Source organism: Ursus americanus, chromosome 16 (genome assembly GCF_024610735.1).
Source record: "Ursus americanus isolate L20-20 chromosome 16, mUrsAme1.1.p, whole genome shotgun sequence".
NCBI lineage: Eukaryota > Metazoa > Chordata > Mammalia > Carnivora > Ursidae > Ursus > Ursus americanus.
In genome coordinates this window covers 22,350,981-22,378,373 of record NC_142142.1, presented here as the reverse complement: position 1 = coordinate 22,378,373, position 27,393 = coordinate 22,350,981, and the positions used below count along the sequence as shown (strand labels likewise).

The following is a 27,393-nucleotide window of genomic DNA, read 5'->3' as shown; positions in this document are numbered from 1 at the left end:
ATTACAGTGACTTCCTCATTGGAATGATGATAGAACAGAAAGATAGGGATTTTCACATCAGACAAATGGAATTTTTTAAATTTAAAATCTTATTTTCATCAATCAGTAGCTCTTAAATATTTAGTCTCTCTAAGCCTCAGTTTTCAAGCTTCTATAAAGGGGATAATAAATACTTACTTTAAATATTAAGAAAAATAGTGTAAATGGAAATGGCTTGCAGAATATAGAGCAGAGATTAATGAAACTTATGTTTTATTTCTTTCCTATTGTCCTATTAGCATGTTTCTTTAATACAGCAGCCCACTGCTATATTGAATGACATAAGTTAAGGATAATTTATTTAATATTTTTTCTCAAACCTTCTACAAACTCTTCCTCTCCCATCCTTATCCTTCTAGTCAGCTCCTACCCCATGTAGAGTTGATGACCTCCCCTCATATTTCAGTGAGAAAATGGAAGTAATTGAATCAGAAGACCCTAATTTTTCCAACACCAAGTTTACAAATGCACATGCATCTACATCCTATTTTTTATGTCCATTCAGGCATAAAAGAAGACCCATCTATAACCATTGCAAAGGCCCACTTCTCCACTGGGCTTTGGACCTCAAATCTCAAGAACCTTTCTCTAGCAGATTTTCCCTCTCACTGACATGTCTCTTCCTCTGTAGTTTTTCATTTCCAGTAGCATACAAACATTCTTTAATACCTTCTCTCTCTAAAAAGAAATATTTCAATTTCTCCTCTGGTTCCTTATCCCCTTCCCTGTTTCCCATCTCTCTGCTCCTTTTCTTGTCAAAAGCTTTTTAGAGCCCACTTAATCTGGCTCCTGATGCTCCCATTCTACCGTAACTGTTACTCTCAGAGATGCAACTACCCCTATGTTTTCAAACCTGATGGGTTCTTTCTCTCCCCACTGTATTAATCTCTTAAAAGCACTTGATACATTTGTTCACTTCCTCATTTTTTTTCCTACATGGCTTTTGTGACTTACTATACTTGTTTCTCTCCTCCCTCATTGGCCAGTGATTCTCATCCTTCTTTACTGACTCACCAGTATCCACTCTTCCTTTCTATAGGGTTTGACAGACTGTGGCTTTTCTTCTCTATTTATTCTGAGAGCCAGTGTGATCTCCACTCCCATGGTGTAAAATAATGCCTATAGGCTAAAGATGACCAAATATATGTCTCCAACTTTTTTCTTTCTTATGAGTTCCATACTCCAAGATCCAACAGACTATTTGGCAGCCTCTCTTCAATATCTCATCACCATATCCAAAAAGGACCCTAATATATACAAAATAGAATTCTTAATTCAGTTTTCTTTACTAAATTCATTATTTGCCTAGTCTTTTCTACTTCAGTAAAGGCCCCTTTGTCTTCCCTAATGCTCCTAATCCTAAGAGTCATCTTGATTTCACTTTTTTTTTCTTTCTAGCATTATATATATTTACACCATCATCTAGTCGCAACACATCCTGTTGGTTTTACCTCTGAAATATGTGTGGGCTCAGTCTCATTCACAATGAGATGACAGTGGGCTCTGTCTTCACTCAATTGGTTGAAATCACTAATGTCTCTTGTTTGGACTAGTGTAACAGAGTAATTCATGTTCCTATAAAAGATCTGGCCTCAACAATTCATTTGTCACAGTAGTCAGGATAACTTTTGAAAATGTTAATTATTCTAAAATTATTTCAGTACCCTGATAAAATCATTTAAAATCTTTCCACTGTTCTTAGGCTTAAGCTGATCTCTGCTGATCTCTTTAACTTCATCTTGTACCAACTGGATGGTACCTCATCTTGTACCCTATGGATGCAAGATTGTAAACACTATCTTTGGCTTTGCTGGTTTCCCTGAGACAAGCCAAGCTCTTTCCTGCCATGGACCCTTTGGATTTGTTCTCACATCCTTAAATATTTTTCCAAAAGAGTTTTCTGGCTGACTACTCACAAGCCCAGGGTCAACTTAGAACTTATTTCCTCAGAAAAGCCAATCTGTCTAAATTGGAAGTTTTCCAAGTAATTCTTTATAAAACACGTATTTTATATCACATTATAATGCTTAATTGAATTTTGTGCTTATTTCTCTATTTCCTGGTTTACATGTGTTTTCCCCCTCTAGAATGCAAGCCTCTTAATGGCAAGGACCTTGCCTGTCTTGTAATTGAGTGCTAAGAACTTTCATATGCATTTATAAAAATATCATATTAATTAAGAACCATCCTGCTCAAGAATGATTCCATAAACCAGGGAATCAAAAATCAATATACACAATTTATGGAGCCCAATGAGAATGAAAACACAATGGTCCAAAACCTATGGGAAACTGCAAAGGCAGTCCTAAAGGGAAAATACATAGCCATCCAAGTCTCACTGAAAAGAATAGAAAAATCTAAAATACAGTTTTTATATTCTCACCTCAAGAAGCTGGAATAGCAACAGAGGAACAGGCCTAATCCATGCACGAGAAACTGGTTGATCAAGATTAGAGAAGAGATCAATGAATTAGAAACCAGGAGTACAGTAGAGCAGATCAACAGAACTAGAAGCTGGTTCTTTGAGAGAATCAATAAAATTGACAGACCACTGGCAAGACTTATCCAAAAGAATAGAGAAAGGACCCAAATTAATAAAATTATGAATGAAAAGGGAGAGGTCACAACCAACACCAATGAAATTGGAAGGATTATTAGAAGCTTTTATCAACAGCTTTATGCCAATAAATTAAGCAGTCTGGAAGAGATGGAGGCCTTCCTGGAAACCTATAAACTACCAAGACTGAAACAGGAAGAAATTGATTTTATAAACAGGCCAATTAATTATGAAGAGATTGAAACAGTGATTAATAACCTTCCAAAAAACAAAACGCCAGGGCCTGATGGTTTTCCTGGGGAATTCTACCAAACATTCAAAGAAGAAATAATACCTATTCTCCTAAAGCTATTTCAGAAAATAGAAACAGAAGGAAAACTACCAAACTCATTCTATGAGGCCAATATTACCTGATCCCCAAACCAGGCAAAGACCCCATCAAAAGGAGAATTACAGACCGATTTCCCTAATGAATATGGACACCAAAACTCTCAACAAGATCCTGGCTAATAGAGTCCAACGGTACATTAAAAGGACTATCTATCATGACCAAGTGGGATTCATCCCTGGGATGCAGGGGTAGTTCAACATTCACAAATCTATCAGTGTCATAGATTTTATCAACAAGACAAAAGCCAAAAATCATATGATCCTCTCAATAGATGCAGAAAAAGCATTTGACAAAATACAGCATCCTTTCCTGATTAAAACCCTTCAGAGTGTAGGGATAGAGGGTACATTCCTCAATCTCATAAAAACCATCTATGAAAAGCCTACAGCAAATATCATTCTCAATGGGGAAAAGCTGGAAGCCATTCCCTTAAGATCAGGAACACGACAAGGATGCCCACTCTCGCCATTATTATTCAAAATAGTACCAGAAGTCCTTGCAACAGCAATCACACAACAAAAAGGGATAAAAGGTATCCAAATTGGCAAAGAAGAAGTCGAACTGTCTCTCTTCACAGGTGACATGATACTCTATATGGAAAACCCAAAAGAATCCACTCCCAAACTATTAGAAGTTACAGAGAAATTCAGTATTGTGGCGGGATAAAAAATCAATGCTCAGAAATCAGTTGCATTTCTATACATGAATAATGAGACTAAAGAAAGAGAAATTAGGGAATCCATCCCATTTACAATAGCACCAAAAACCGTACGTTACCTTGGAATTAACTTAACCAGAGACGTAAAGGACCTATATTCTAGAAACTACAAATCACTCTTGAAAGACACTGAAGAAGACACAAAAAGATGGAAAAATATTCCATGCTCATGGATCGGAAGAATTAACATAGTTAAAATGTTCATGCTACCCAGAGTAATCTACACTTTCAATTCTATCCCGATCAAAATACCAATGACATTTTTCAAAGAACTGGAACAAACAGCCCTTAATTTGTGTGGAACCAGAAAAGGCCCCGAATCGCCAAGGAATTGGTGAAAAGGAAAAACAAAGCTGGGGGCATCACAATGCCGGATTTCGAGCTGTACTACAAAGCTGTGATCACAAAGACAGCATGGTACTGGCACAAAAACAGACATATAGACCAATGGAACAGAATAGAGGACCCAGAAATGGACCCTTGGCTCTTTGGGCAACTAATCTTTGACAAAGCAGGAAAAAATATCCAGTGGGAAAAAGACAGTCTTTTCAATAGATGGTGCTGGGAAAATTGGACAGCTACATGCAAAAGAATGAAACTTGACCATTCTCTCACACCATACACAAATATAAACTCTAAATGGATGAAAGGCCTCTATGTGAGACAGGAATCCATCAAACTCCTAGAGGAGAACATAAGCAGCAACCTCTACAACATCGGGCACAGCAACCTTTTTCATGACACATCTCCAAAGGCAAGAGAAACAAAAGATAAAATGAACTTGTGGGACTTAATCAAGATAAAAAGCTTCTGCACAGCCAAAGAAACAGTCAAAAAACAAAACAAAACAAAACAAAAAAACCTAAGAAGCAGCCCACGGAATGGGAGAATATATTTGCAAATGATGCTACAGATAAAAGACTGGTATCCGAGATCTACAAAGAACTTCTCAAACTCCATACACGATAAAGAAATAAACAAACCATAAAACAGGCAGATGATATGAACAGACACTTTTCCAATGAAGACATACAAATGGGTAACAGACACATGGAGAAATGTTCAAAATCATTAGCTATCAGGGAAATTCATATCAAAACCACACTAAGATACCACCTTACACCAGTTAGAATGGCAAAAATTGACAAGGCAAGAAACAAGAATTGTTGGACAAGATGTGGAGAAAGGGGATCCCTCCTACATTGTTGGTGGGAATGCAGGTTGGTACAGCCACTCTGGAAAACAGTGTGGACGTCCCTTAAAAAGTTAAAAATTGTGCTACCCTATGATCCAGCCATTGCACTACTGGGTATTTACCCCAAAGATACAGATGTAGTGAAAAGAAGGGCCATATGCACCCCAATGTTCATAGCAGTATTGTCCACAATAGCTAAATCGTGGAAGGAACCGAGATGCCTTTCAACAGATGACTGGATTAAGAAGTTGTGGTCCATATATACAATGGAATATTACTCTGCTATCAAAAAGAACGATTTCTCAACATTTGCTGCAACATGGACAGCACTGGAGGAGATAATGCTACGTGAAATAAGTCAAGCAGAGAAAGACAACTATCATATGATTTCTCTCATCTATGGAACATAAAAGCTAGGAAGATCGGTAGGAGAAGAAAGGGGTAAAGAAAGGGGGGTAATCAGAAGGGGGAATGAAGCATGAGAGACTATGGACTCTGAGAAACAAACTGAGGGCTTCAGATGGGAGGGGGTTGGGGGAATGGGATAGACCGGTGATGGGTAGTAAGGAGGGCATGTATTGCATGGTGCACTGGGTGTTATATGCAACTAATGAATCATGGAACTTTACATCAAAAACCAGGGATGTACTGTATGGTGACTAACATAATATAATAAAAAATATTATTATAACAAAAAAAATCATATTAATTATCAAAGCTACAATCAGAGAGCTACCAATATTAGCAGAATTTCATGGCTGAGAAAGGGCAGGCTTAGGGGACAATAAGTGGCTTGCCAGGCATCATGGAGCTAGATGTAATAGCCTTGGGATTCAAAATGAGGAATGTCTATGCAAAAATCTGTGATCTTAATCACATGATTCATTGTCCCCTAGTCTCCTAATTTCCAGCCTTTTGACTTATTTTTATAGCCCTGTTCATCCTTTGGACCTAATATTTTCAGCCATTCTGACCTTTGGCTCTCTAAATAACTATGGTGAGGACCTTCCTACAGTCATGCTGCTTCTGCCTTCCCTGGTTAAATATCCCCCTGTCATGTTAAAAAATTCCATTCTGTCTCTGGGACCTCCTGCTTGGCACCACAAGACCTCGAAATACTTTTCTCTCTACTTTGCAGAAAACTGTGTCCTTGAGCAGGTCACCATCTCTGGTCCCCGGCTTCCTTATTTGTAAAGCCAGGGGTTCAGACTGACCTTGGCATTCTCTTTCAGATTTAAAAATTCAGCAAAAATGATGACGACTCATGTTTCTTTATCCTCTTTCATTTGGGATTTTTAAGTTATTAACACTTTAAGCAATTTAATTCTCCTAGTACTAAAACAAATTAATCCCACAAAGAGTTGGGAGATGTCCCACATTGTAGGAGGAACATTCTTTAGGTTATTATAGTACATGGCTTCTTCATCAGCTAATAGCGCACAATTCAATTCCCTTAGATTAATATTTTAATCCACCACAAAATGTTATTTATCGCCTAGCAGATGGCTGCCTGCCTTAGAATTATCATACAATACTTCAGTCTAATAAGTATTTAATTAAATGTGTCCTATGTACCCAGGTCTGTATTAGGTGCTAGACTCTGGGCTGGATGCTAGAGGTGGTCAATACATAGACCCTGTCTTCAAGGAGCTCAAGATTTATTAGGAGAGATAGACAAACCTACAATTGGTCTAACCAAAGCCAACTGATATAAGAGCTCAACTGAACAATAATAGCAACAACAAAATCAGCTGTGGGAATATGGGTTAGTAAAACTATGATGTTATAACTGCTCCTTTTTTTAGGGAATTAATTATCCTGCTTTAGAAAAAAACCAGGGAATATTTTTAAAACTGGTTACAATCCAACAATATGAAAAGATACCAAGAAACAACCAGGTCCTCCCCTGCCATCCCATCTGATTCCTAGAGCCGACTTTAAGACATTTCTCTGGCTTTTGAACTCACCTCCTTCCATAACCCTGTGATTTCTGCCTTTCTGAGCAAGCTTCAGCCTTGCAATTGCCAGCAGGCAAGCAATCTGCTCTTCATTCCTAAAGCTCCAGGGACCTGCCTTCTGCCTGGGCTATTTCTAGGCCGCCAAGTTGGCAAGGCATTTGCTTTATGGGCACGTGGATTAGGGCAGCCTTCTTTGCAGGATGGCCCACGGGATGCTTGGGGAGTAGAGTAAAGGGGAAGCCTCAGCAGCAAATATAGCCAACAAGTCTCTCCAAAAGATGTAATTAATCTGTAGTTGCGTTGTGAGGCAGGCTTGCCATCCTTGGAACATTCTGCTTCACATTTGTACCTACTTGGGATTCCCATGCGCTCAAGAGACAGGCTATAGGAGAACCAATGAGGTGTTATCAATACTAAGGAACACAAGGAAAATAGTGAATAAATAACAAAAGCACTGTATGAGTTTTTAAAAGTCCCTTATACTCTTTTCCTTTTACAACAGCTAGTCATTGCATAATGTGTTATAGTTTTTAAAGTGTAAACTGATATTCCTATGAGGAAGGTAGTATTATTACTGTCATTTTATAAGAGGAAAATAAGTCTGGGAGAGGTTCAGCAACCTTCTCAGGGTCACACAAGTATCACGAGGCAGAGCCAGGACATGCTCACAGGCCTCTGACAGCAGATGTCATGGTTCATCCACTAGAGCACTTCTCTTCCACACCTACAATCTAGGAACCAGACCATGAGCTCCTGGAGGCTGGGTGCCAGACCTGCCTTCTCCACCTCCACCTTCCTTAGCCCCTGAGTCCAGTGCCTGCCCTTTCAGGATGATGGAGAAGAGAACCACCCACATCAGAGGGGGGTTTAAGAATCAGTTACAACTTAAGCTTCTGGACACTGTCAATGGGAAACTTCCCCACTCCATTATCAGTCCCGTCTTTGCTCTCCTACACCCCACTGCTCCCTGCCCCCTTCCGGTTTCAATTTGCTAAGTACCTTTTTTTTTTTTTTAAACCAACTTGTTCTTAGAATCATCTCTGGCAGCACTAACCATGCTGCTCTGCTGGTGCTCAAAATAACCACTTCTTCTGGCAGCTCCTGCTCCTCTGTTGAGAGAAGAGTATATTCTTTCTCTATATATACATTTCTTCTGCTAACTCTAAATTCTTTATGAAGAAGCATATAGTATGGGTTAAGAACACGATTAATATCCTAACAGATGACTTCACCTCTCTGTGCTTCAGTCTATTTGTCCTTCAGCTAAGGATGAAAATGACACTTCACTGGTAGGATTGTCTGAAGCATTAAACAAGTCAAACCACATAATGCACTTAGCGTTCTGTGCACAGTAAGTCTAGTTAATTGTGTTCTTAGCATCTTACTGTGTTTTAACTTTTGTCTCTCTCCTAAAGTTTTTTTTTAATTATGTTATGTTAGTCACCATACAGTATATCATTAGTTTTCAATGTAGTGTTCCATGATTCATTGTTTGTGTATAACACCCAGTGCTCCACACAATATGTGCCCTCCTTAATACCCACCACTGGACTAACCCATTCCCCCCATCCTTCTCCCCTTTAAAACCCTCAGTTTGTTTCCCTGAGTCCATAGTCTCTCATAGTTCATCTCCCCCTCTGATCCACCTCCTTCACTCTTCCCTTCCTTCTCCTAATGTCCTCCATGCTATTCCTTATGTTCCACAAATAAGTGAAACTATATGATAATTGTCTTTCTCTGCTTGACTTATTTCACTTAGCATTATCTCCTCCAGTTCCATCCATGTTGATACAAATCTTGGGTAATCATCCTTTCTGAAGGCTGAGTAATATTCCATCGTATATATGAACCACATCTTCTTTATCCATTCATCTGTTGAAGGGCATCTCAGCTCCTTCATAGTTTGGTTATTGTGGACATTGCTGCTATGAACATTGGAGTGCATGTGGTCCTTCTTTTCACTACATTTGTATCCTTGGGGCTAAATACCCAATAGTACAATTGCTGGGTCATAGGGTAGCTCTATTTTTAACTTTTTGAGGAACCTCCACACTGTTTTCCAAAGTGGCTGTACCAATTTGCATTCCCACCAATAGTGTAAGAGGGTTCCCCTTTCTCCACATCCTCTCCAACATTTGTTGTTTCTTGCCTTGTCAATTTTTGCCATTCTAACTGGTGTAAGGTGGTATCTCAGTGTGGTTTTGATTTGAATTTCCCTGATGGCTAATGATTTTGAACATTTTTTCATGTGTCTGTTAGCCATTTGTATGTCCTCTTTGGAAAATTGTCTGTTCGTGTATTCTGCCCATTATTTGACTTGATTATTTGTTTTTTGGGTGTTGAGTTTGAGAAGTTCTTAATAGACCTTGGATACCAGCCCCTTTATCTGTAGTGTCATTTAGAGTTTATCTTTGTGTATGGTGTAAGAGAATGGTCGAGTTTCATTCTTCTGTATATGGCTGTCCAATTTTCCCAGCACCATTTATTGAAGAGACTGTCTTTTTTCCATTGGATGTTTTTTCCTGCTTTGTCAAAGATCAGTTGACCATAGAGTCATTTCTGAGCTCTCTATTCTGTTCCATTGATCTATGTGTCTGTTTTTGTGCCAGTACCATGCTGTCTGGGTGATCACAGCTTTGTAATATAGCTTAAAATCAGGCAACGTGATGCCCCCAGCTTTGTTTTTCTTTTTCAACATATCCTTGGTGATTTAGGGTCTTTTCTGGTTCCATACAATTTTAGGGTTGTTTGTTCCAGCACTTTGAAAAATGTCTTTGGTACTTTGATCGGGATGGTGTTGAAAGTATAGATTGCTCTGGGCAGCAGAGACATTTTAACAATGTTTATTTTTCTGATCCTTGAGAATGGAATGTTTTTCCATCTTTTTGTGTCTTCCTCAATTTCTTTCATAAGTGTTCTTTAGTTTCTAGAGTATAGATCCTTTACCTCTTTTGTTAGGTTTATTCCAAGGTATCTTATGGTTTTTTGTGTGATTGTAAATGGAATCAATTCCCTAATTTCTCTTTCTACAGTTACATTGTTAGTGTATAGGAAAACAACTGATTTCTGTGCATTGACTTTGTATACTGCTACATTACTGAATTGCTGTATGAGTTCTAGTAATTTGGGGGTGGAGTCTTTTGGTTTTCTACACAAAGTATCATGTCATCTCTGAAGAGAGAGAGTTTGACTTCTTTGCCAATTTGAATACCTTTTATTTCTTTTTGTTGTCTGATTGCTGTTGCTAAGGACTTCTACTACTATGCTGAAAAATAGTGGTGAGAGTGAGCATCCTTGTCGTGTTCCTGATCTTAAGGGAAAGGCTCTCAGCTTTTACCCATTGAGAATGATATTCAATGTGGGCTTTTCATAGATGGTTTTTATGAAATTGATGAATGTACCCTCTGTCCCTACACTCTGAAGAGTTTAAATCAGGAAAGGATGCTGTATTTTGTCAAATGCTTTTTCTGTATCAATTGAGAGGACCATATGGTTCTTGTCTCTTCTCTTATTAATTTGTTCTATCACACTGATTGATTTGTGACTGTTGAACCACCATTTCATCCCAGGGATAAATTCCACCTGCTGGTGATGGATAATCCTTTTAATGTACTGTTGGATCCTATTAGCTAGGATCTTGTTGAGAATTGTGGTGTCCGTATTCATCAGGGATATTGGTCTATAATTCTCCTTTTTGATGGGGTCTTTTCCTGGTTTGGGGATCAAGGTAATACTGGCCTCGTAGAATGAGTGTGGTAGTTTTCCTTCTGTTTCAATTTTTTGAAACAGCTTCAGGAGAATAGGTATTATCTCTTCTTTCAATGTTTGGTAGAATTCCCCAGGGAATCCATCAGGCCCTGGAATTTTGTTTTTTGGGAGGTTTTTGATCACTGCTTCAATCTTGTTACTGGTTATTGGTCTATTCAGATTGTCAGTTTCTTCCTGTTTCAGTCTTGGTAGTTTATCGGTTTCCAGGAAAGCATCCGTTTCTTCCAGGTTGCTTAATTTATTGAAATATAGTTGTTGATAATAATTTCTAATAATTGTTTCTATTTCCTTGACATTAGTCAAGACATGACCCATCCATATGCTGTCCACAAGAGACACATTTTGAACCTAAAGATACATCCAGACTGAAAGTGAAGGGATGGAGAACCATTTTTCATGCCAACGGACCTCAAAAGAAAGCTGGGGTAACAATTCTCATCTAAGACAAATTAGATTTTAAGCCAAAGACTGTAGTTAGAGATACGGAAGGACACTATATCATTCTTAAAGGGTCTACCCAATAAGAGGATCTAACAATTGTAATTATCTACGCTTCCAACATGGGAACAGACAACGACATAACCCAACTGTTAACCAAAATAAAGAGACATATTGATAATATATATTAATAGTAGGGGACCTCAACACTCCACTCTCAGCAATAGACAGTTAATCTAAGCAGAAAATCAACAAAGAAACAAGAGCTTTGAATGACACACTGGACCAGATGGACCTCATAGACACATATAGATCTTTCTACCCTAAAACAACAGAATACTCATTCTTCTCAAACTTTCTCCAGAATAGACCAAATACTGGGTCACAAATCAGGTCTCAACCAATACCAAAAGGCTGAGATTATTCCATGCATATTCTCAGACCACAATGCTTTGAAACTGGAACTCAATCACAAGAAAAAAATTGGAAGAAATTCAAACACTTGGAAGCTAAAGACCATCCTGTTAATGAATGTTTGGGTCAACTAGGAAATCAAAGAACTTAAGCAATTCATGGAAACCAATGAGAGTGAAAATACATAGGTCCAAAACCTATGGGATACTGCAAAGGCAGTCCTAAGGGGGAAATACATAGCCATCCAAGACTCACTCAAAAAAATAGAAAAATCTCAAATACACAAATTAACTTTACACCTTAAAGAACTGGAGAAGGACCAACAAATAAAGCCTAAGCCATGCATGAGAAGAGAAATAATTAAGATTAGAGCAGAGATCAATGAATCAGAAACCAGAAATACAGTAGAGCAGGTCAACGAAATGAGAAGCTGGTTCTTTGAAAGAACTAGTAAGATCAATAAACCACTGGCCAGACTTATCCAAAAGAAAAGAGAAAGGACCCAAGTTAATAAAAATATGAATGAAAGGAGAGAGATCATGACTAACACTAAAGTTTTTTTTTAACCTCATGCTTCTGTGCCTTTCCTGTTTTGTTCCCTATGCACTGAATGTTTTTACTACCAAAATTCACAAGTCAAAATCCCACTCATTCTTCATAAAGCCACAGTCATAAGAGTATTCCAAATAAGAGACTCTAAATAAAGTGTTCACTGATTAGCTGCCCTTTGAGGCAGGTGCTACAGATCTAGGGGTTGAAGAGGACAGCTTTTGTGGTCCTTACATTTTGGTGCTCATTTCTGCTCTTTAACATACCCCAGCTTATTAAACCGCCCTTACTAAAGAATCTTGTTTTGTGTTACTTAGTTATTTACACATCTGGACTGGACATATTTACACATCTGGACATTTACACATTAGGTATTTAGTGACTGCTGCAGCCCCATGGCCTAATATAGCACACAAAACAAAGAAGGTACTTATTAACAGATGAATGCATGCTTGCATGCAGAAGTAACAGATGAATGCATGCTTGCATGCAGAGGTGTGTTTGTTTTTGTCCATGCCTTCTTGAGTGATTAGGTGTCAAGGAAAGGGAAATATTTCCTAAGCTCCTTTTCTGTGGCACTGACATTTATCCACAGTACACCATCTGGGAGGAAACTATAAACATAAAAACTCCGACTTCCATTGCTTAAACATCAGCTTTGCTTGATGGGTGTTATAGCGTTAGATTGGTTTAACGTTTCAAAACCCTGTATTTTTATCAGGCCCCAAATCTGGTCTTCTTAGAGAAAAAGAAGAAATAACACCCCAACTTATTCTACCTTTTAGGGTAATTGCTCCTCAACCTTCTCTTCTTGCCAGAACTTTGGGGTTTAATTGCTTTTTGTTTGTTTGTTTTGTTTTCTTTTGTTTTTTACAAACCTGAGAACAGGTCAGAGTCCCTTGTCAGATCTTATTCTGAATGGCAGAGAAAAAAAATAACTATGAATTGGACTTATTTGTCAGTTACCTATTAATCATAACTATGCATGATTAAACTGTCAGTAAGAAACCCTTAAAAGCCTTGTAATTGTACTAATGCATTCTATTGTCATTTCTTTAAAAAAATATATCCAGAATATTGTAAAGTCCAGAAAGGACCTTGGAGTTTTTGCAGCAATCCATTCTTTTTACAAATAAGAATACCAAGGAACAAGAAGGTAAACACACTGATGCCACAAATAAAAGATTGGATTAAAAAAGTCCATATAAAAACAATTAACTTCTGAAATGAGAAGCATACCATTAAAACTTAAAAGGTAATTTTAAAATGCAGAAAATATTTGTAATGTTTATTTCAGGACCAACTTTTAAAAATATTATGAAAAGCCTATACAATATAGTAATAAAAAGGCAACCGCCCCCCCACACACCCTAATATAAAATAGCAACAAATGTCAACAGATTTTAGGGAAAAAAATCTATAATGTGTACATAAAATAGAGAAATTCAAATAGATATTTTCTTACTTTTCTGAGTAGCAAAGGTTAATAAGGCTGATGGCATCTCGCAAGTGAGGGTACAGGGTGAAGGAAATACTTTCATCCTCTACTTGTGGGAATGTAGTTGTCACAATCATTTTTGAAAGGCAATTTAGAAATATCTACAAATTTTAAATGTATTTAACCTCTCACCTTTCAATTCCAATGTTAAAAATTTGTTCTTTAGCTATGTTCACAATGTTCAAAATTATATATATGGTATATCTATATACATACATACATACATACTTTTTTAGCAAAAAAAAAAGAGAGAAACAATCAAAAGAGCTGTTAATAAGTGATTACTAAATTAAAGTGCATCCATACAATGGAATTTTTTAACACATTTATTGATTCATTTAAAAAGAACAATGATGAACACATTGCATGTTAATGGTATCATAATATTATGATGAAGTTAGGGCTGACATTGTGGAGCCCTTAAACTCTGTCTTAAAGTGTCAGTCAGTTTGTTCCACAATATGAAGGAGCTAATAAAAGACAAAATTTGGAAAGTAAATTTTATTTGACCTGATTTAGAATACCTAAGTTTGAAAAACAGTTATAAAATTTGTTAAAAATCCTAGCAAAGTGTTTTAAATTTTGATGGCTTTACTTCCTTAGCTTATTGCTTATTGCCTTTGCCTACAATGTAAAGGATTATTCTTTACTTTCTGGATAGCAGAGATTCTGTGTTTAACCAGAATAATTTCCTTTACTATATGTTGACTTTATTATATTCCTGACTATTTAAGAAAGAAAAAAAGAACAAAGATTTCTCTTTCCTCACTTATAAAAGAACTAAGATTCTTTATAATCATGTTACCTTCTTTTTCTTATTTTGAAATCTTTTATTGACACTTTGATTAAACGTATAACCAAGTATTTTTTCTCAGGTGCCTATAATCCCATCTTAATCAAGTGTTCAATTCTCCTCTGATAACTTCTTTAATTTCTGTCTTGCTCACATCAGATCCTGAATATAAAAAGTTAAATAAATCTTTTAGAATATCTTTTACACCTAAAACTCTGTTTGTGATTTCTTAGAGGGTTCCCAGCAAAACCACAAAGATCTATTCTTCCATCTTATGAAAAGAGAGATAGAAATAAGTAGGTTTATTTGGTAGTTACTATTGATGAGTTACATGGGAAGAGTTCTCAAACAGGAAGAGATACTCAGCCTTCCTTAGGTTAAATTTGTATAAGTAAATGACATTAATATTCATATAAGTAAATGACTATTAAGCCCTTTTGAAATTGTATGCTTTATGGGAAGTTCCTAGAGATTCATCAATGCCCTCACTGTCCATGTCCATGATATGTTTCTATTTATGAGTCCTAATGGTGCTTTGCCTGATATTAAGCAGCAAGAGTACAGTGTCATGTCATAATTTCAGTTATTTAAAATGTCAACTACTCATAGCCTTCTCCCTTTTTTCAGAGAAGTTTTAGGTTCACAACAAAATTAAGAGGAAGGTACAGAGATTTCCCATTTACCTTCTTCCCCAACACATGCATCACCTCCTCCATGAGCAACATCCCTCACCAGAATTATACATTTGGTACAACTGATGACCCTACATTGGAGCAAAAATTACCTCTCAGAGTCCGTAGTTTACATATGGGTTTACCCTTGGTGGTATACATTCTTCAGGTTTAGAAAAACGTGTAACGGCCTATATTCATCATTATAATATCATAGAGAGTATTTTCACTGCCTTAAAAGTCCTCTGTGCTGTGCCTATTCATCTGCCCCTGTTCTCACCTCTGGCAAGCACTGATCATTTTATAGTCTCCATAGTTTTGCCTTTTCCAGAATGTCATACAGGTGGAATTTCACAATATGTAACCTCTTCAGATTGGTTTATTTTACTTAGTAATATATATTTAAATTTCCTCCATGTCCTTTTTTGGCTTGATAGCTCATTTCTTTTTATCTCGGAATAATCCATTGTCCAGATGTAGCACAGTTTATTTATCCATTCACCTACTGAAGGACATTTTGGTTACCTTCATGTTTTGGCAATTATGAATATGGTTGTTACAAGCTTCCATGTGCAGATATTTGTGTGGGCATATGTTTTCAGCTCCTCTGTGTAAATACCAAAAAACAAAATTGCTGGATCATATGGTAAGAGTAGGTTTAGTCTTGTAATAAGCTGCCAAACTATCTTCCAAACTGGTCATTTCATTTTGCATTTCCACCAGCAATGACTGAGAGCTCCTGTCCCGTTCTTTCTTCACCAGTATTTGGTGGTGTCAGTGTTTCAGATTTGGCCATCCTAAAAAGTGTCTATCTTGTTGTTTTAATTTGCATTTCCCTGATGACAAATGATGTGGAGAATCTTTTCATATGCTTACTTGTCTTTGTGTATCTTCTCTGGTGAGGTGTCTATTAAGGACTTTGACTCACTTTTTAGTTGGATTCATATTGTTATTGTTGAATGTTAGGAAGTTTTTTTTCATATTGTGGATTAAGTCCTTTATCAGCTATGTTTTGCAATTATTTTCTCCCGGTCTGTGCCTTATTTTCTCATTCTCTTGATATACAATGAAATTCTATAAAGCTTCAAAAGGAAAGGAATTGATCTACATGCACAGATGTGAAAATATATCTGAGATTATTAAGTGGGGGAAAAAAGTACAGAATTATGCACAAATACAATTCTTTAGTGTATATTGGAATGGTGGAGTGAGGCTTCTCTTGTTAATTTGTTCCTTTCTTTACTTCTCTGAATTTTCTAAATTGCGGAATGGATTTTAGGTAATTTCACCTAATCTGCTCCTTTATGTTGCTTTTTTTTTAATTTACAAGAAAACAAAAATAAAAACTAAAATATTTCAATATAGTCTTTAAAGGAAATCTTTCAAAGAAGCCAAAAACATGTCAGGGCCCTCAAATCTGATGTTAATCTTGCTACTACTTGTGGGAATCTGTTCTCCAGCCTGGCTAAATAAAATTTCTTCAACATGATTTCCTCTATCTTATGATTTACCAATTTTGTTCCCTAAGTATGACATACACTTCCTTACCTTCCTTGTCATATCTGTAGTTTTTCCTCATCTTTAAGAATAAATCAAAGGAGAACCTTTTCAAGAAAGCCTTCAATTTTCAGGGCAGGGCTAAGCTTTTCCTCTCTGGATTCATATACCTCTCATACTTCTTTTATAGGCTTTGCTGCATTGCTATGATTATTAATTATTTTTCTGTATTGAAAGACTGTAAGCACCTGGAGGTCAGGGCTTTTTATTCCTCTCAACAAATAAAACAGATATGATATCTGGCATGGTAAATGGAATACAGTAAAAACTTAAGATGTTTGATGAATGAATGAATGTTTTTGAATGAATTGATGTTTAATGAAAATGGTTTATCCTCAATCTAAGAGGAATCAGAAGGGCACTTACATTTCAAATCTCCAGGGAGTTGCCCATAGTGGTTAAGAACCTGGTTCTGCAGTAAGAGTACATTGTTTAACTCTCAACTCTGTCCTTTACTAACTACATAATCTCTATCTCTCTTTTTTAAATCTATAAAGTAGGATAATACTAGAACCTACATTATAGACTTGGTGTGAACCGAATGAAATAGAAATCGAGAAGAGTTTAGAACAGTGCCTCAAATATAATAAAAACTAAATGTATATTATCTTTTAAAACTGTTATATTAAATCCATTCTCTGATATTTTTAAGTGGTAGAGAGAATTGGAATTAGTTTACATCTTTCTTTTCCCAATGTTGGCACATTCTAATGGCAGACTATTTGGCACTGGAATGTCATGAATTTCTCTTCCCATGAGCTTTGAGGCTTATTTCCTTGTTTTGGATGTCAGGCTTGCATTTTCTTCTTCAGTTCATACTTCTCATTTGTGACTGGTCTCAAGGAGACAAAAGCTGTGCTCCTGATCCTTGAATATTCATTCTTGTCTTGTAAGGCTGCTGTTCTTCAGAGATTGGCTCTTATGTCATCGGTTTTTATGTAGCTTTCTAAGAATGTCTTCCATGATTATGCATGAATCATAATGTACTATTGTTGTTTACTCATTTGTATTTCCCACTAAACTATGCCTTTCAGACCTCTCTCATTATTGATCTTGTCTCATTATTGTTTCCTCAGTGCCTAGAACCAGGTCTGATGTCTAGAAATATGCCAAAATCTTAAGACATGTTCATAATATTAAATGATTATTACATTTTGCTTTTTAAGACTTGCAAAAGAAAATTCCTCCAGTTAAAATGGCTTTTCTGTAGTTCCTTTTGTAGCTGTGACAAATGTAGCATGCTAAGGTTTTTTTGATCATTCATTTACTTGATAGAAATTGGTTATATATTTACTTGTTATATGCTAGACACAATACTGTGAGAAAAACAAATATAATACAAAGCATGGGCCCTACCATTAAGTCATTCACAGATTAGTGAGAGAGACAAAGCACAAATGAGTAATGACATAATCAAGAACAATATAAATGTGTCCTAAATGAAGAGTAAAGAGAGAATGTGGTATCAGTTAGTAGATGGAGGAGTGAGTGGTATCCTGGCCATTATTTTAATAACCAGAGGTCAGAATAAAATTCTTGATTTGTAGCATTTGCCAATTTCATAGTATAAATACTCCCACCATGACTAATTTCAAGCTGTAGCTTGAGGTTACTAAAGCAAAGTTGGGGAAAGATGCCCATATTAGATCTTGCTAGCCATTGTGGGCTGGCTCCAGCACACTTTGGATGGGAGATGTGCTTACAGACTGGCATGGTCTGGGTAGACTTCATGGAAGAGGTGAAAATTGAAACTTGAGTTAAAGATTGTATAAAAATTAGATAACTAAAGGAAAATATGTTTCAGGTATGGAGAATGGTATAAGCAATGCATAGAGACAGGAAAGAATGTGGAATATTTAGGCAAATATACTCAGCACGCAGTGGGTACTCAATAAATATATTTGTGACTAGTCGAATGGCAGTGAATCGACCATCTGATTGAGAAGAGACTTGAGAGGAAAGCTCAGGTGCCACAGTATTCTGTGGCAATCCATGGGTCTCTATCCTTCATAATGGTGCTTTTTCCTCCCTCTCCATCTCCAGAATCTTCATCAGCTTGGCTCTGTGGGCTGAGTGAGAAACTACTTGGCCATTTGCTTATTACTTTTCAGTTATTTTTTTTTTAAGATTTTATTTATTTATTTGACAGAGATAGAGACAGCCAGTGAGAGAGGGAACACAAGCAGGGGGAGTAGGAGAGGAAGAAGCAGGCTCATAGCGGAGGAGCCTGATGTGGGGCTCGATCCCATAACGCCAGGATCATGCCCTGAGCCGAAGGCAGATGCTTAACCACTGTGCCACCCAGGCGCCCCTTCAGTTATTTTAATAAGCATACAGATATCTAATAGTAAGATACGATTAGCAGAGAACTCTAAGAGGGCAGAAAATTTTAATTTTCAAGAGTGGCAGAGTGGCCTAAAAGCCATACATCTGCATAATGGCTTGATCTCTATTAAACAAACATGCCCCCAGCCACTGAATTCAACTATAGTATTTTCTATAAAGACAGATATAGGCAAGGTAGCTAAAGATCAACTTTTTGTTTTCTCTTTTCTGGTCTATAAATATGGAATTCTGTGGTTTGGCTGGGGACAGCAAACTTTTTCTATAAAGGGCCACAAAGTAAATAGTTTCCACTTTGTGGGCCCCATGGCCTCAGTTACAACTACTCAGTTCAGCCCTTATAGCATGAAAGCAGCCACAGACAAGATATAAATGAATGATTGTGACTCCAATGAATCCTTATTTACAAATAAGGCAGGAGACAGATGGGGCCTATAAGCCATAGCGTGCTGATTTCTTCCTTAGAGCACAAAGTTGTCTAAGAAATCTAGAATTCTTTAAAGTTCATGGGACACTAAAGATCAAAAAATGCCAACAATTTGCAGGGACAATAAGATGTAAAAATGACTTCATAAAAAGAGTTCAATCTATTCTTTCTGGTAAGATGTTTTTCCAAGCCTCATGCTCCCTCCTTCATATACAGGTATAGGTACTTATGATGTCAAATTAATATAATTTTGGTGCTTATATGCATTCTTAAAAACTGATTTCTGAATGAAACTTGACTTGGGCTGTTACTTAATTCCTACAGTATTAGAGTTGTTCTGCAGACAATAACAATCTGCCTAATAATCTTCCAGGCTCACTGTCACTTTTTATCTGATATCATGTCCATGTTCTGGGGAAATGAGTGAGTTAGAAATGGTGATAATATGAGTAGAACATCTAATTTTCAGTGTCAGTTTCTTTATCTTTAAAACAGGAAAAATAGAACTTCTTGTATTTACCACGAAGAAGGAAAGTATTATCTTTTTTTTTTAAAGATTTTATTTATTCGACAGAGATAGAGACAGCCAGCGAGAGAGGGAACACAAGCAGGGGGAGTGGGAGAGGAAGAAGCAGGCTCATAGTGGAGGAGCCTGATGTGGGGCTCGATCCCATAATGCCGGGATCACGCCCTGAACCGAAGGCAGACGCTTAACCGCTGTGCCACCCAGGCGCCCCAGGAAAGTATTATCTTAATGGCAGGTATAAATCTGTGCCCTTTTTACACTGGAGAAAACTACCTAAGAGGGGACAAAAAAGAAAAAAAAGATCCCTACATTTGTCTGTCACGATTCAATGCTTTACTTCCTCCTCTCTTCTTGAAGAACTCCAGAAACAGACAGCTGACCCTCCTCCAGGTACTTTCTCTTCTGCTATCATCATGTATGATTAAGTCTAACTTCTTTACGGATAAGGCATTGCACATGTAACAAAGAGGAAGAGGGTTAATAAGGGTAAAAAAGGCTCCAGGAGAATTAAATTACATCAAACAAGATGGTTGGGCCATGGTGCATCATGTCTGGAGAGCTAATCGTATAATGCTCAGGCCGATGGTTGAGATCAAAGACTATATCTGCTTCTATGTGGGGGTCTGAGATTGGAAAAGAAGAAATAATAATAACATTGGCAGAGAGAAAAAATATGTTTCAAAGAGGGATGTAGCAGATTTGTGTCCTGCCCAGATGGCCTTAGATCCCTTGTGCCAGGTCTGTGTGTGCACCTCTCTGATTCTACAGGCTTGACTCCTGGCCACAGGGCCCTGCCACGTTCGGAGGGCTGCCCTTGGGCACTGGCGCTCCACAACAGGTCTGGAATGGACTAGTGCCTGGGAGCTTTAAGGCTCCTACCTCAGGGCAACCTGTAGCCAATGACAATGACTATTTGATAGGGTAATACAAAAATTCAGTTCCTTTATCTTAAGGCAAAACAAACTGAGGTGTAATTCACACTCTACCAAAATCTGGCTGAGTCCGGGACTTCAACTGAAACTGTACTCTTATTTGGCTTTTTTCCCCTTCTTATTGTGCTTTACCCATTCTCTTACTGGTTTCTCTTTAACAAAACACTTACATAAAACATTTGCATCCAAATCTTTTGTTTCGGGTCTGTTTCTGGGAGACCCTGATCTGCAACAATAGACTACCATAATTTCTTAGCTTTTATGTGATAAAGTCCCACTACAATTAACACCAATAAGCACATAATTTATGAAAAAGTATCAACCAACCTGTCAACGAATGCATGGTGAAGAAGAAAGATGGGATCGTTGGCAGATCCCTGTACCTGAGACATCGTTCCATTCATGTAGATGTGCAGGGCATTGTGCATACTGCTTTGAGAGGCATCTGCTATCCCAGTAAGTGGACTAGCAAATCCTGTTGTTAAAAAGAAAATTGGAAAGAAAAAATCAGTTTGCACTAATAATTGAAAATCTCAATGATTATCTCATTTGGTTTGCAACTACATTTGAGCACTTAACTCAAAGTAATAAAAATCTATAATAAAATTCATTCTCTATTGGGATTCCTTAGATTTTGGATGCCCACTGAGTATTTAATAAATCTTGGTGGAATTGAAGGCTGTTAATCTGGGTACAGTGGACTGATTAATCAGGTGGAATAGGTGGAGCCAATCATATTCCCTCCTGTTGCTTCTGCCTATTATTTTTCTTTAGATACTACAAAGTAATAAGACCTTTTTATACTAATCAGCATGGTCACTCTCCCTTCAGTCTTTAATGGCGCTTAGAGCAGATCTTTCCAGCCTGTTATGTATCTCCTTGCTTCCCAGTTCTGGTGGTTACTTTTAATTTTGGTTTCTGGTTCCAGAGAAAACAGAAAATTTGTGACCCTCTGTACCACAGCCTAGCGGACATCAGGTCAAAAGGTGTTTGATTTCGCAAACTGTTCATTTCAAATTAATCAGAACTCCATTAAAAGGTTCCTTTCATTGCATCAGGAATACTAATAGTGGGTGAATAATGATAATATGAGCTATTACTTTCTGAATATTAATTGTGCTAAATGCTTTTGGTGACATACGTTCTCCAACCTTTTCAGTAACTCTGTCAATTAGAAATTATTATCTCCACTGGAAAGAAGAGAAAAAGAGAAAACCGAGGCTCAGAGAAGTTGAATTTCCCTAGGCGGCACAGGGAGTGGTAGAGTTGGGATTTTAACCAGGATCAACTAAACTTCAAGACCTGAGCTTTAGTTATTTTGTGTTCTCTTTCACACAGTCCCTGGGAAGAACAAGAGGAAGAAGAAGAGGAAGATAGTATTTCAGAGTCCATTCAGGCAAAACATAAAATAAATAGAACTCAGATTCAGAACCAGACAAAGAAGTCTATTTATCAAAGTTGAATTGTAAGTAGCAACCTAGTTGGGGGAATATGGCCAAGGGCATATTATTAAATTTCAGAATTTAGAAATATCAAACAAACTGGAAGATGATAATTATAATAATAAAAGTAGGGTACACACAGTGAAGGCAATATAATTTGGGCAGTGGAAGTCTAGCTAATTTTATGCAACTAGGATTATTTTGTTGTCACCCTGTTGATTTCTAAAAGTGCAGCTCTTAACTTCTACATTCGATACTTTGTGCACTTCCACCATTGTGGCTCACAGTATTTCCATCCTTCAGTTTGTGACTTTTTTCCCCCTCCTTTTGAGCTTTTTATGCTCATTCTCAGAGACCATGCTAAGACTTGGTCCTACTGGGAGCTTAGCCTAAGAACATGCACTTCTCTCCCCTCTTGTCAATGAAACTTTTATGATTATATACATAAGGCCGTTACTGTATGCAGGGATTTTTCTAAGAGCTTGACATGATTAATTTCATATACCCTTCGGAGTTATCCTACAAATTAGGCAACCTTTATCATCTCCATTATATCAGTTTGAAAAAAGAGCTTAGAGAAGTCAAGTAACTTGTGTAAGACTTAGAAATAAGAGAAATTAAGGCTGGGACACAAGCTTGTTTTCTTCTAGAGCTCAGGCTTTTGAATGCAATGTTTTACTGCCTTTCTATGTAGCAATAAATCCCGGATCATGGAAGACAAATTTCTGCCCATCAGTGTTCTTTAAGCTTTTACCCTTGAGATAGCACCAAATGAAAGTTTTAAGACCACATTTTATATATGCTGTCACATATTGTTAAGTAGATCCAGATTATTTTAATCCTAATTGTAAATACTTTCAGAGGATATAACTTCAGACATATTACAAATAGTATAAACATAAAACTAAAAATTTAATACCACTTTTACCTCATTCACTATCATCTATATCAAAAATACCTAATCAAACTCTATTATCATCTGAAATTTTGAGGTTTCCTTTTTGACTTCATCTCATATTTTTATTCTACTTTCCCAGAGAAACATACCTAAATATTATATAAATTATGCTTGATTAAAAAAAAAAAACTTTTCTGCAATGAAAATAGGTATAAAGATTAAAATCACTGTTTAAAAATTTTATGGAAACAATCTAATCTGGGTTAATTTATCACTATTTTAGCCATAAACAACTTATCAAACTCACACACATATATCAAAATGTTTTACACAATTTTAAATATAAAAGAGTAAAATTTTATCAAAAGTTTATTTCTTAATAATATTGGTGGAAGATTGTTAGTTAAAAATTAATTATCCATGGATTAATATTATTTATGGCTACAAAGAGATAAAGTTTAGCATAAATCCAATTCTAAATATCAAAAACTAAATCTGGGTCCTGAGAAAACTTTGTTCTCAAAAATAACTACATGGGAGTAAAAGATTTTTCATAGTAATCTCATTTAATTATTTGAGCTTTCTTTTAGTTACAGCCCAAAAATGACTCACTGATGAAGCATCAAAATAACGTGATTCATCAGCTGACAGCTCAATCAAGAATTCTTTAATGAAAGCAATCTTATAAATTATAAATTTATTTACAAAACACATGACCTGCAAGATATTTGCCGCCTAGTCATTAAAGTCATGCCCTTTAGCAGCACCGGCACCAATATTTTGAATGCCCCACTTGTTTTGCACCCTGCGAGTTTTTACCCCTTCTGAGAATGTGCTTTGTTGAGAATGGATTTATGATATGTGAGAGGAAGGCTTTTCTCCTGAAAAGTACGAGAAAGGTATTGGGTAAGAGAGGAAAAGGAGAACCTTCAGGAACTTTCCCATTCAAGATTCATTTTAGAAAAATATACTTGGGGATTGCCTGGGTGGCTCAGTCAGTTAAGCATCCGCTTTTGGCTCAGGTCATGATCCCAGTGTCCTGGGATCAAGTCCTGCATTGGGGCTCCCTGTTCAGTGTGGAGCCTGCTTCTCCCTCTCCTGCTCCCCCTGCTTGTGCTCTCTGTCTCTCTGTCCCTGTCAAATAAATAAATAAAATATTTTAAAAAAAGAAAAAGAAAAGTATACTTGGGAGGAGGACCTGGAAACAAATTTCCTTAACATGTTCTGTACCATGTATTCTGTAGAAAGTCTTGGTGAACCTGCAGTAGTGTGTCTATCCCAGTTTGAAGATACTGCCATAGAGAAAAGATTTTTAGAGCTCCTCAGACCTGACTTTAAGTTCTGTCACTCACCAAATGTATGGCTTTTGTCAAGATAGCTATCTTTTTTTAGTCTCAGTTTCTTCATTGGTAAGAGACGGAATAATTACTGCCCATCTGGATTCTGATGAGGAATAATTTTGTTGGCAGGGGTAAAGCAACTAGTACAAAATCTGGCACAAAATGGAGACTTCCTGAGTAGTACCTACCATTTCTATCAGCTCACTGCATTTGATCAATGGGTGCTCATCATGAGAGCTATTAGCCAAGAATATGAGTCACTCCCACTGCAGAAAAGTCTCTTTTTCCATGATACCCACCATCAGGACCCATCCCAACACCAGACACCTCTACCCTTCCTAAACTCCATTGCTCTACAGACCCTGCCTGTTGCTTGCCTTCATCCGTTAGGGTGATCTTAGAAAGTAAGATTGCATTTCTAACAGTGTTCTCAGCAAGGTTTAGCATTTCCTTACTCACTTCTTCTGCTAATTTGCCAGATACTGCATCTGGGATAGCCTCCAAAGTTACTAAGAAAGGAAATCTGAATAAGAAGCGCATAGAGTTTATCAGACTATTGTGATACATGCTCAGAAATAGTTCAAAGATACAGGTTGAACAAATACCCAACATCTTTGTGATAGGTACTAGATTATTAATATAGATAATCTTATTATATTAACTATTTTAAATGAACTATGCATATCTTTTTTCTTCAAATAGACTGGAAATGCCTTAGAAGTAGGGACCAAATCTTTAGCTTTGATTTTCCACAAAGACAGAGACTCTCACATCTTTGTATTTAAAAGAACACCAAATACAAAATACATTTCAATACTTCACTTACATCATTTTATAGAGACTGGGAATAGGAAAGATACATTTCTCTCCATAAAATCTTAAGGGATCCTCAAATAGCTTTACTAGGCTGCTTGTTAAGAGACAAAATAGAGAAAATGTCATGGACTTGAATAGTGTGAAAATTTTGAATAAATGATTTTCTATTTTACTTCACACAATTCATTTTTTGGCCAGTAAATCACGTTGGAAAAATAAGAGAGGATTACACCAATATCAGTAGTTTCTCTTGCTGAGATTTTAATTCTCTTTTGGAAGAGCAAGTTGAAGAAGAAATTCTAGGCACCAAATAAAAGCAGTTTATACATCAAGCTTTTGAAATATCTCTTATGTACATGATCTCATTTGAATCCCCATACTACCTGTGATATAAATAGTATCATTGTCCCAATTTACAGATGAGAAAACTTAAGTTTATATAGAAGTTACACGTCTATCAGTTAACACATCTAAATTCAAGCTAGTCATGGAGGGAATCAGGGAATCAAAGATAGTGCTGATTGGTTTCAAGCCTGTGATTTTAGGTAAACTGCAGTTGGGTAGCGTCTGTGCTGACTTGGAAGCCTCTTTTTCCTGTGGACTACCAAATTAATTTATGAGCTTGCTGTTTACTTATATTAACAGCGAGATGCCCAATGTGTGACTGCTTCCTTTTTGTCCGGGGAGTCCCCAGGATGGGAAGTCCAGTAAGCCAGCAGGGACCTTGTTAGCAGTCACAGACGCCAAAATGGCTCCCAGTTCTTTGTGAAGGGCAGCGACTGTTGAACCAAAGTACTCTGGGTTAGGCCTTCAAGTCTGCGTGCTGCGTTCCTATGGGAAATTAATAACCACAGTTTCCAGCTCATCCTAACAATACAAAACTTCAGCTCATCAACCCATGTCTTTTTTCTTTCATTTCCTCCCCAATAGTATTCTGGAGTTTTTCTGTTTGTTTGTTTGTTTTTTAACATTGAAGCCTCTCTCCAACCCCTGGAGATTGAGATTTAATTGGTATAGAGTGGAGCATAGGCACTTGGAGCGTTAAAAACACCCAAGTGATTCTAATGTGCAACCAGGGTTGAAATTCACTGATTCGGGCTAAATTGCTTTCCATCCTCCAAACTTGAGTTCACGGTTTAAAAACTTTACCTCTTAATGTATTATTCCCTTCACTTGAAATTTGCTCCTTCTCTATTCTGGAAGTAAAATTGCACACTACACACTTCTACCTTAAAATATTTTCATGTTGGGGCACCCTGTTGACCCAGTCACTTAAGCCTTGGACACTTGACTCTGGCTCAGGTCATGATCTTAGGGTTGTGAGATCGAGCCCTGCTCAGAGTGGAGCCTGCTTGAAATTCTCTCTCTCCTTCTCCCTCTGCTCCCTCTCTGTTCGTGCTCTATCTTAAAAAAAATTAATTAAAAAAATTAAAAAGAATATTTTCATGCTAATAACTGCTCCAATGTGTAACCTTGAAAATGATGTTTAAAAAAAGTTAGCAACTACTATGTGGAAGGCACCAAATGGGCATTTTTACATATATCATCTTATTTAATTCTGTATGCTCCTTTCTAGGAAGTTGGATTATAGATGTTACACTTCATCATGCCTAGTAGATTTTGAAATGTGAAAAAGTACGTAGCTAAATCTTTAGAACAGAGTACATTTTTTGATTTATTTTATTTTCAGTGCATCTCAAACCTCTTTTAATATTTCTTAGAGTTTCAGTGATATAAACAGAGAAAAAAAAGCAAAAAGATAGAAAATGTATGTTAGTGCATTTGAAGGTTGAAGCAAAGGGACTGTCAGGCCCCCTGGCTACATTCCCCCTAATTAGTCTCCTAATGTGCAACTTAATTCAGGAACTACGAAGTGCATAGACTCACAATGTTATACACAATGATTTTAAGGGGTTGTATTTGATGGCTGAGTACTTTGAAAAGGCTTATAATTTAAACTACTTGCTGTAGAAATACAATATTGGATATCAAAAAAAAAAAAGATCTTGGCTATAAACAGGTCCCTAGGTATAATGGAAGCATTAACTTTGAATCTAGTTTCAAACTTTCTCAAATAAAGCACTAGCTCTACAGCCATAAATGTAATTAATTAGCATTTATGT

General features: G+C 36.9%; 1 protein-coding gene across 1 annotated transcript in view; it reads right to left on the bottom strand.

Annotated features, from left to right (window-relative positions):
• Window positions 1-27,393, bottom strand: part of TYR (tyrosinase) — a 104,745-nt gene that overhangs the window by 42,540 nt on the left and 34,812 nt on the right. The window contains exon 3 of the mRNA XM_045797505.2: window positions 21,102-21,249. Coding sequence (XP_045653461.1) covers window positions 21,102-21,249 — 148 coding nt within the window. The remainder of the gene's footprint in view (window positions 1-21,101; window positions 21,250-27,393) is intronic.